Here is an 11,860-nt window from a genome sequence, read left to right as displayed (position 1 = left end):
TGTTACAAAAAGTCGTAATTTGAAAATGAAAATAGGTGCAGAGAGTCCGAATTCGGTTCAAAAATGACCCTCAGGAGTTAAATTTCCGACATTTAAGATATTTTGAAAGCTGCAGGGGGGTTTGGGTAAACTTTGACCCATCATCGTTTTCAGTAATTTTGCATATTTTCGGTATAAAAATTCGGAATTTGAAACTGGAAATAGGTGCAGAGAGTCAGAATTCGGATCAAAAATTACGCTCAGGAGTCAAATTTCCAACGTATCATATTTTGAAAACTACATGGGGGGGTTTGGGTAAAATTTGATTCATCGCAGTTTTCAGTAATTGGTATAATTTCGATATAAAAAGTAGTAATTTGAAAATGAAAAAAGGTGCAGAGTCAGAATTCGGCTAAAAATTGACGCTCAGGAGTCAAATTTCTGACATTTCAGATATTTTGAAAACTGCAGGGGGGTTTAGGCAAAATTTGACCCATCGCCGTTTACAGTAATTGGCATATTTTCGGTATAAAAATTCGTATTTTGAAAATGAAAATAGGTGCAGAGAGTCAGAATTCGGTTCAAAAATCACGCCCAGGAGTCAAATTTCCGACATTTCAGATATTTTGAAAACTGCAGGGGGGTTTGGGCAGAATATGACCCATCGCAGTTTTCAGTAATTGGGTACGAGAGTTGGCTGTTTAGGAAAGAGGGAAAGAACTGGATTGCCGCCGGCTCATTCCGCCGCCGCTTTGGCAGAAGGTGCCGCGCGACCGAAGACTTGCTGAAGGCCGACGAGGTCTTTGACCTCCTGCACAGGGAGAAAATATTTGCCCAAAGATTTATGGATTCTTCACTCACACACTGATTTGTTAATTTATGATATGTAATGTTTTTTGTTTTAATAAACATAGTTCCATAAGTGTTTTTTTATTTCTTTAACAAATGGTGTGTGTGTGTGTGTGAGCTATGGGAGCAGGAATTAAGGATCCAAAAGATATAATACATCACTACCTAATAGAATTGTCCATCCACTAGGACGGCGTCGCTTCTTGCAGGGTCAGAATTCGATTCCCCGATTGTTCAAGTTGTTATTCACAGTTCCTTCACTCCTTCCTATCCTGTCACATCACTTCCAAGTGTTATATAGCCATACTTTCTTAGTGCTTTCTCCTAATTGCCTTGTCCTGTTCATTTCCTTATTTGTTTGTCTTTGTTAGAGGTTGGGGTTCAGTAGCCTCCCCAAACTGTAGAGGGTGACTAGGCTTTGAATAGGGGGATGATCATGCGAGGCTTAGGTGGGGGGGGGGGTGTCCAGCCCCTGTGCCCCCTCCCCTTTTGTATACAATGTCTCCGTATAGGCTTCCCAGCTGGGCGCTCTCTTTTGATACTTTGCGTGAAATGACAAATGATTCCAATTTCCAGTCACGCTAAATAACAGACTCCATCCTCACTGACAATCATCTGGGATATTACACTTTATATGATGACCTAAAGACAATAGTTGTTATTGAAAATGGTTACAGTGATGAAGAAAAAATGGTGAAGAGTATAGTGGTGAAGGGTAGGGAAGATGGTGAAGGGTAGGGAAGATGGTGAAGGGTAGGGAAGGTGGTGAAGGGCACGGAAGGTGGTGAAGGGCACGGAAGGTGGTGAAGGGCACGGAAGGTGGTGAAGGGCACGGAAGGTGGTGAAGGGCACGGAAGGTGGGGAAGGGTACGGAAGGTGGGGAAGGGCACGGAAGGTGGTGAAGGGCACGGAAGGTGGTGAAGGGCACGGAAGGTGGTGAAGGGCACGGAAGGTGGTGAAGGGCACGGAAGGTGGTGAAGGGCACGGAAGGTGGGGAAGGGCACGGAAGGTGGTGAAGGGTAGGGAAGGTGGGGAAGGGTAGGGAAGCTGAAAATACTTCACCCACGTACTACAAATACACAAATAATCGCCAACAGAACCTAAACACTTACCCTAACCTAACCTATGCCTATATATGCACAATATGCTAATAAAACATTAATTTATATTTGAGAAAATTCCCCTTTTGAATAAACAGCATGTAAAAATTCATGAATGCATCTGTGGGGTCGACCGCTGGATGTATTGAACTTGAGTCGAGGACGGGTTGGTAAACTGTTTTTCATTCATAAACAGGGGGTTTGGCGGGTGCATGGAATCACTTTTGGTTCTTTGTTTGGAGGACGGACTGCAGCAAGTCATAGACGCTACTATGCATAAAGAGGCAATCCGGGTTTGGCGGGTGCATAGAATGGACTTTGGCCTTGTTTGTGAGGACAAGCTGTTACACACGAGTCCGAACTGATGACGTTCGATCATTTTTCGAACTTCGAATACAAATACTCGCCAACGGAACCTAAACAGCTAATATAGACAAACACCTGTCTAGATTAGCCTGTCTAGATATATAAACGCCTTATATTATATATATATATATATATATATATATATATATATATATATATATATATATATATATATATATGTCGTACCTAGTAGCCAGAACGCACTTTACAGCCTACTATGCAAGGCCCGATTTGCCTAATAAGCCAAGTTTTCCTGAATTAATATATTTTCTCTAATTTTTTTCTTATGAAATGATAAAGCTACCAATTTCATTATGTATGTGGTCAAATTTTTTTTATTGGAGTTAAAATTATCGTAGATATATGACCGAACCTAACCAACCCTACCTAACCTAACCTAACCTATCTTTATAGGTTAGGTTACGTTAGGTAGCCGAAAATGTTAGGTTAGGTTAGGTAGGTTAGGTAGTCGAAAAACGATTAATTCAGGAAAACTTGGCTTATTAGGCAAATTGGGCCTTGCATAGTAGGCTGAGAAGTGCGTTCTGGCTACTAGGTACGACATATATATATATATATATATATATATATATATATATATATATATATATATATATATATATATATATATATATATATATATTGGTGTATACTGGCAGCAGGTTTTCTTTCAAACATGTTTCATTGAATATGACCGCATATTCTGTATTTATTATTTTCTGGTTTAGGGCTTCTATCCCTCTAACTATTTTCTTAGCATCAGGGCTTAATTGAAATAGGAGTTCTCCAAAACTCATTTTCGTACTTTTATGGTGAAGAAAAGAAGTGATTTACTATAGAGTGTATTACACTTATTTGTATAATTTGCACGACGTTTCGAACCTCCATGGTTCATTCTCAAGTGAACAGATCTTACAATACTAGTTGATTTTATACCCGCATTAGGTCAGGTGATAATACAATGAAGGTGAAAACATGGGGGGATACATAAGGGATAAACATAGGGGCTGCAGAAGGCTTATTGGCCCATCAGAGGCATCTCCTATCTAAACACAAAGATTAATCCAGTGTAATTGGCCTGTTATGTTGGACATTGTCTTCTGTGTTGGCATCGATATGTTCTTGTCTTGTCCTTACTCTCATGGTGGGTATATATATATATATATATATATATATATATATATATATATATATATATATATATATATATATATATATATATATATATATATATATATATATATATATATATACACACACCTTAAATGTACCAAGTAGAGAGAAAGAGATAAATATTTTAATATTTTTGTAAGGTAGCAGATGACAAGAACCACTCAACTTTGATGCTTGGAAAATAATTTTATTTGAAGTAAGCGGCTATAATATTGCTTTTGGAGCAAGAAAAATTACATTAAATTTTACGTAACCAGTTAATACTCTTTTTTTCTGTTGCAACAACATATAAGGTTCAACTGGTACATTATTCTATCATTCATTCTAATTTAAAGTTTATTAACATTTTTAAACTTTGGTGAAGAATAACAAAAGTTAAAAGTACAATATCCATAGTTCTCATACATTAATGTCATGTAATTGATTAGGTTATTTTACTTATTGGGTGGGTCATCGTAGGAGCTGATGCATGTTGAGGATGTGTTTCAGCATCCTCGTGAGGCAACAGCAATTTCCATTGCCAGAATTATTGCCGAAAGCAGACACAAGACAACATACATGTAGAACACTCCCTGGAATTGTACCATGTTGAGAGGTTTGTTGTGTGATTCCTCTTGTGCATGGTGCCGCTTGCTGGTGTACTGGGCTCTGATGTAGGCCACCGCTTCCTCCTGCCACTTATAATTTACCCCTGACGCCAACATCTGCAAGATGAGTGGGTCGAAGTGAGACTTTAACGGGGAGTTTTTCTGTAAGCCCAAGCCAATGCTGTAGGGCATGAGGCACTCCGGCACCACCCGGATAGATGCATGACTGCCATACGTGAAGCGTGTTCTAATCTCAAAGTTTATATAGTTAACGCTATCGATGTTGATAAATGTCCCATCTTCGACCAAGTTATAGAGATAATAATAGTCCAAGTCAAATCTTAAAACTTTAGCAATCGCTAGGACAACTGGATCAGTGGATTCATAAAACTGGGGCTTCCAGAAGATGTTGCTGCCAATACTCAGGCCACTTCTTGATACCTGGATCAGTGTGTTGATTGGTGTTGTCATTGGAGTAAAGGATAAAAAAGCCACCAAATTGGCAGAGTAAGCCGTAGCGACGATGAGACAAAAGAGCCACACAAATCCAATGTACAATCGCATCGGTGCCTTCGATGGTACAATTCTGAGTGAGTGCATTGTTAAGGCGCCCAGGATGTAAAGGTAATCATAAGAAAGACTTCGGAACTCTGCTGACTCTGGACTGTGGCTGAGAGTGGCCACAAGATACAGGAGGCCACCGCCCACTCCCAGAGCCACGACCACAGAGCTCCACGTGTCCCAGGTGAATGGCATCACAGGAGACTTCCAGCCGGACAGTGGCTTGGGGGAGGGAGCCACGAAGCAGCCGCGGTCGAAGTTATAAGGAGTTGAGTAATCAACTTTTTTCGAAAAGTGTCTCTCTAAGTACAGATTACATAAACCAATGTCTGCCAACTCATAATAGACTCTTCCGACCAGACCGGTAAATGTGCCGTTAGGTAGCTCAATCCCCCACATGTCTTCGAGGCTGATATCAATATATTCAACAGTAAAGTTTCTAGCCTTTGCAAGCGTTTCCACAACTCGAATATCAATTCCCGCCGTGCTGACAATATTCTGGTGATCGTCTCGGACGTAAATAAGGCTCGGAGGATGATAAAACGCGGCCACACGTAAGACAACTCCTTCCATATCAACCAGCTTCTTAGGGAAGAGATTCCCGCCTCTCCGGAATTTTCCGCCGCTCCAAATGTCAAGAAATGTTAGCTTGGTCGACGGGGAATAAAGCTGGTGGGTCCAGGCCACCAGATGATTCTCTCGTTGCTGTAAGATCAGTAATTTCTCAGTTTTCCTCAAGTTGTAAAGTTTTGCTACGTCTGACGGCTTGAGAGTGGCGTTTCCAGAATGGAAGAGAAGAATTATGTAGTAGGCGTGGTAGTTCCAGAGGGCGTGGGGGGATTGATGGTTGGCGGTGGACACGTGATAATGGCTGACATTAGCATGACGGATGAACGCGTCTCCCTCCATTAGCATGAAGATATAAACATCACAGGGAGATGATCTCCAGGTCTCCTTCCTCAACAGCACCTCCTCCTTCAGTGTGTATATCTGAGAAAAGGAATAACGTTAAAATAATTATCTTTCACCATAAGTGAATTTAGGAGGCTGGGACTGCTATATACAATGTAGTACAGCTGCTCAGGGAAATGTATTAGAGTTTATAGTAAGTTTGTTATTTGCGTGACATTATTTTTGTGGTCTTCATCTGCTGCCCTCAGTCACGTGACAGTTGGTGCTCCGTGAGCCCACAGTCACGTGACAGTTGGTGCTCCGTGAGCCCACAGTCACGTGACAGTTGGTGCTCCGTGAGCCCACAGTCACGTAACAGTTGGTGCTCCGTGAGCCCACAGTCACGTGACAGTTGGTGCTCCGTGAGCCCACAGTCACGTGACAGTTGGTGCTCCGTGAGCCCACAGTCACGTGACTTGTTGTTCCATGCTCCGTGAGTCCAGAGTCACGTGACTATTGGTACTCGAGGGGCGGGATACGTATACATCAACATTGCACTCCTCTATCTGCACTTCGTCTTCTTGATCGTCTCATTCAATAAAATTTTCAGCAAGTATTGATCATTAATGGTACTTCACGACCCTAAATTCATCATGTAATTTTAAGACTACAAATCGTTTCCCATTTCTTGAATTCCATTACAAGGTATTTTATAATATTTACAGCGGTTGTGTTTCAAATACATGGTGTTTTTCAAGCTATAATAATTCATGTTCTCCAAGTATATCATTATTCACTAGGGGAAATGAGGTTATTTTTCCTCATTTCCTGTGTTATTATGTTGTAGCCTGGCATCCAGTCATGAGACACCGCACCACAGCCCATCTGTTCCCACACATCTCACCGTGACACCTGCTTTAGCTACAGTCTCTCTCAGACTGCTGGCGACGACGGCGGCGGCTTCCGTCTGGGCTCCGTCAGATAGGATGGTGAACCAGCATTGACCCGGCAGGAGGGTGTTGACAGCTGCTGTAACAGCAGCAGCAGCATGAACATCATCATCAGCATCGCCACCAGCAGCAGCACCGTCAGCACCAACAGAAGGAGGAGCCATCATCTGTTACCCAACATTAGAAGAAACAATATAATATTTCAACCCTCAGACAGAGACAGACAGAGAGAGAGAGAGAGAGAGAGAGAGAGAGAGAGAGAGAGAGAGAGAGAGAGAGAGAGAGAGAGAGAGAGAGAGAGAGAGAGAGAGAGAGAGACAGAGACAGAGAGATAAATAAATGAAAACCTGCACACAAATGACACTTTCACGCTTTGGTGGACCCTGAGCGAGTCAACAATCTGTGTGTTGAGTAGGGTGGCGTGGCGCGCTCACGAGTCCAAAGAAAAAATATTTGTATAAATTCCATTTACTATCCGATCTACTTGGGGATAGTTTACAAATGTTCGCCATGAAATTTACGTTTTCTCTAATAGCCGAACAGTTTGTTTAGGAGAACGGCGTGGCAGTGAATCATCGTGGTAAAACAATTGTATTATTGACACGACGAGTATAATCGACGTAGTTTTTATATATGTTACCGGTCGAACGTATCCTTATGTGACCTTTTATACTTATGTTATTCTAGAACATTCTATTGCAAACACATTGGTACAAAAATGAAATACGCACATCGAAAAATAATGTCAGGACATTGAATTGAATATACACTTTTCAATGCGGGTTTCGCCGATATGCCACCCCGGGTAACACTTCGGCCACTTCCCACACTGTTTTGGGTGAGCTGCGACATTGATTCTATATTTATATGCATATGTCCGTGTAGAGAATTTTATTGCAATTTCAGTGATACCAAAATTAACGCTGTAGCACAACTGTGGGCTTCACAACCATGAAGAGAGTAAACATTTTGTTGGTGTTTGGGGCTCTCGGCTAGTGATCTCAGTGGTTCTTTATTTGGTGTTGATATACCTTATGCTTTCGAGACATTTTATAGGTATGTTCTTATAGACAATTCTATGGCGAGCACAGTGATACAAAAATTAAATATGTACGCCGACAATTAGTGTCAGGACAGTCAAAAGAGTATACACTTTTCGGTCTTGCCGCGTAAGCGCTCGAAACGCCGGAAGCACATAGGCATGTTTCTTTTTCAATATGCCGGAAGCGGCAAAGTGATAATTATTAATATTAATGTCTTTAACAAGACAATTGAAAAACAACATTACTTATAAAATGTAATTTACGTTATAACAACAAATGTGAACATAACATTATAAGTTGTGGTTTAATGTTCATATTATACAACAAACAAAAATGTAAAGACGAAAATGGGGTTATTTACTCTGGGTGAGACTTTTGGAGCTGGACCAGACATGAGATATTTTATCTCAGTTTTGAATTTCTTTGTTTTGCAGCAATTGTTTCATCGGCAAGTCTACTCCTATAATGAGACCCGACAAAGTTCATCACTGAACACTATGACTCGCGTGAACATGTCAATGAAAATACTGTTAATACCGCCACTGAGAATTTTCAGTGAAAAGGTTTGGAAATGGAATTCCAGAGTTTCAAAACCTTACTTACATTCAGCAAAGTTCTGTGTTAATGCAGTCACTAACCGATCTCATAATATTTTCTAGTCCAGCTCTTAATTAAGTCGACAATTTTTTGCCTCTAAATTGAGCTGCTTTGTAAATCAATCAATTGCATGCACAAATCCAGACACGCGTCTGGGATTATCCCGAGCGTAAGTTCGAACCCCTCATCAAGGCCTTTGTGGATTTGTTCATTTGATATATTACGCTATTGTGATTTCTGTGTGTATTCTATCAATTGCATCTCAAAATGATCCGGATCTGTCCAATGCAATATTTCCACATTCAGTTTGTCTAATTGATTACTTATGAATTATGACTTGTATTTAGTAAATCTTAAAGCTGATCAACAGTTGAATCAGTAAAGCTAAAAAAATCTATTTGAATGATCTGAATGTTTGTTTTCTCAGGAATTTTATGATCTGTTATTTCTCTTTAAAGTTTGAGAAATATTTAAAAGTGCCATTTATGACAACACATTTATAAGTCTTCAGACAAGATTACAAAAGATGTTATGGTGTTGAAATTATTAGAATGTGAGGAGACTAATGTGGAAAACATCACTCTGCACATCAGATTTATGTTTTACAATCTCTACGTCACGGCACGTGTACGTCAGATAATTCTTCACAAAAAAAAAAATTCTCATTTGTCATAAACAGAGGAATTTCGTCGAAGCGATGAACATATCGTTTAAGGACAAAACCTCTACTAAGACAAATGAACAGCGTTGTACACAAGTAGTCCTGTGTACGTCAATTTCCCCCTCGCTCAGTGAATACTAAACTAATCTCTTTTTCAATGCACTCACTGAAATATAATTACCTATCTGGTTACATTTTGCATTATTTCAAGTCTGATAAGGCTAACTTAGGTACACAAGGCCTCCTCGTGAACAATATAATGAAAACATGACAGTTTATGAGCTTCGAAGCACTACGAGGTTGTTTATAACAATACTAACCATGGGTTCTGAAGTTTTGAAGCTCGTAAAATGTTCAATAAATGGAAACAAAGCCGCCATGATTAGGGAAAGATGTACAGGTTTCGTAAGGGGTTGCATAAATATCTATTGAAACCTGGCCCATTGTCATAAATCCAAATTCTAGTAACATTGGATATTGGTTTAGAAATGCAAGCCTTAAAAGTAGAAGCAAAATGTAATTGTTTCGATAAGTTAACATGAGGATGAACTTTCCTAAGTTATGGTTTTTCGTACTTGGTGATTGGGGGTTTTGTGGTTTCCTGGTGTGTTGGAGGGTCTCCTGTCTGGCTGTCTCTCGACCCTCCTCCTTATCCTACTGGAGATTCCTTCCGCTGCGGACTCATCCACAAGACTAAGGACCCCCTGACTTGCCCTGTAGGAGACTCCTGCAGCTGGAGACGCCTCCATGAGAGCACTGTCAACCCTCAACTTAGGGAAAAGCTCTTCAAAAGTTTGTGCTGAAGAAGAATCTGTCAGATCGCGAGGCCGTTTGGTCGAGCTCACCACGGCTTCTGACGAAGGCGGCCACAGTACCAACAGCAGGAGGACAGCCGCCGCAGGCTGACGCTGGGTCGCCGTACCTCGCATGACTGATCTTCAGTGCCCTGTCTGTAAAGTAGCTGGTATCTGAATGTGAACTCCGTATCGATCAGTGTAATATAATGGCTATGTTCACCCTCGGTCTTTTGGCAACCTGATGACAAATGTTACATTGTCTTGACCCTCACTCCTTCCCTTCAACCTCCCTCCCTCCCTCCTGTCTCCTTTCTACCCTCACTCCCGTCATCCTACCCTTCTCCCTATGTTCCTCCCGTGACCTTTCTTGAACCCTATATCAACTCCTGAAAAGGTTTAAATCCTCGTATTCTTCGCGTCCAAGTAGTATCGTGTTCGCTTCACACATTATGGACCGGGTTCGAATCCCACCATTATCGTTCCCATTCCATTTTACTCCTCTATCGAGCCATCTCTAAATATGCTCTGCATTCTCCTCCTCCAGTTCCTCTCTTCTGGCGAAACTGGAGTAAGAGAAACTGCTTGAACTATTCATAGCAGGCAATACCTTGCTCTCCGGTCCGCATGACCCATTAGGGGCAAACTCTTAGAAAATGCAAATGTCAACTCAAAGTCTGTCTTGGGTGACATTAAGAATGTCCTCACGTCATTTTTGTTCTTCTGCAGGGCCAGAATACATCAACTATTTGCGCATCAACTTTCGAAAAATGAACATCTTACATCGATTATGTCGGCTTTGTTTACATCAAGCAGCTTAGGAGCCCCGAAGCACTACGAGTTTATTTACAAGAATAATAACTTAAACTCTTAATATTTTTTATGGTATATTAAGCTCGTAAACTATTTAATAAATGTAAAGAAATCCACCATTATTAATAGGAAATGTATAGGCTTCGTAAATGGTTGTGTAAAGGCTTGATAAATCCAAACCCTAAATAATAATTTTCTTCAACTGGATATCATTATTGGGTGTTCTTTGTTCTTAAAGAACATTACCTTAATTTTGGAAATTGTTATATTAGGGTTCGTAGGTCTGTCTCTCCTCACACTTAATGTACGGGTTTGAGTCTAGCAACCACAACGTCAAAATCCTGGTGTTATACTCAAATTAAAAGAACTTTATTATTTATATTCATCGGACAGAGTACATAACATTCTCCCGTGTTCATAGAACACTCTCCTACAATTATAGAACAGAACACACTCCCACGTTCACAGCATTATATGACAAAGAGTGCTGGGGAGCTATAGTTTGGCTCTTTATGGACCTCCATGTAAGCCTAACATGTGTATGTATGTATACACACATATTTATATATATATATATATATATATATATATATATATATATATATATATATATATATATATATATATATATATATATATATATATATATATATATATGCGAACAGCCTGAATGGTCCCCAGGCACACATGCAACTGAAAACTCACACCCCAGAAGTGACTCGAACCCATACTGCCAGGAGCACTTTGCAGCTGGTGTACAGGGCACCTAATCCATTCGACCATCACGACCGGACAAAACCTGATGGTAGCCGAGGCTATTTGCCCATCAGCCCGCCGGCACTCTGATGGTAATCTTGGGCATAGCATTTTATCAAATCACCTCATTCTTTGATGCACACGTGAGGAACACAAATGCGAACATTTGTGTTCTGCGAACACAAATTTGTGAACATACTAGCTACTTGTCCAAGAGAAGTAATTATTATTAATTTACTTGAGGATAAATACTAGTGGCCTCGATGAGAACTGGAAGCCAGCGACTTGTCAAAGGTCCCCCATTTGCCCTGATGATCTTTTCCAGCTGTATTTTAAAACCCAGCTGAGTTTAGGAGTTTAGGGGTTTAGTAGATAGGCGGTTCCACGGGTTTACAACCCTGTGGGTAAAACAAAGCATCTGTTTTGTCCTACATATTGGCTTGATGAGCTTGAACCTGCTGCTCCTCGTTCGTGTTACTTCTGATCTTGGGAAGAAACTGTCCGGATCGACATCCTTCAAATTGTTCATTATTTTAAATGTTTCGATGAAATCCGCCCCGTCATGCCTGTTTGCATTGTTGTTAGCTCTGTGGCCCTCAACCGTTGCTGATACGAGAGATAACTAAGCTCTGGGATGATTTTTGTTGACTGGTGTTAAATAATCTTCAACCTTGAGAGGGACTGCACACCCATAAATGGTGTGTGCAGGCAAATGGGGGATCTTCGACAAACCGCTGGTT

The 11,860-nt window shown here is 40.6% G+C and overlaps 1 protein-coding gene across 8 annotated transcripts in view; it reads right to left on the bottom strand.

Annotated features, from left to right (window-relative positions):
- Positions 1–3,633: 3,633 nt before the first annotated feature.
- LOC123761207 (probable glutamate receptor) overlaps positions 3,634–11,860 on the bottom strand; it is a 146,225-nt gene continuing 137,998 nt past the window's right edge. For 7 of the 8 annotated variants that reach the window (XM_069339396.1, XM_069339395.1, XM_069339398.1 and 4 more), the window contains 2 exons: positions 6,411–6,623; positions 3,634–5,605 (listed from right to left, as the gene is read on the bottom strand). In XM_069339396.1, the coding sequence (XP_069195497.1) occupies positions 3,953–5,605; positions 6,411–6,623 (1,866 nt within the window). In that variant the 3' untranslated portion in view covers positions 3,634–3,952. Of the gene's footprint in view, positions 5,606–6,410; positions 6,624–9,332; positions 9,704–11,860 lie in introns of those variants that run through there. The other variant, XM_069339392.1, reaches the window with a different exon arrangement.

This window comes from Procambarus clarkii, chromosome 41 (genome assembly GCF_040958095.1).
Source record: "Procambarus clarkii isolate CNS0578487 chromosome 41, FALCON_Pclarkii_2.0, whole genome shotgun sequence".
Classification (NCBI taxonomy): domain Eukaryota; kingdom Metazoa; phylum Arthropoda; class Malacostraca; order Decapoda; family Cambaridae; genus Procambarus; species Procambarus clarkii.
Note: the sequence above shows the minus strand (reverse complement) of the source record. Positions and strands in the feature narration are given on the sequence as shown.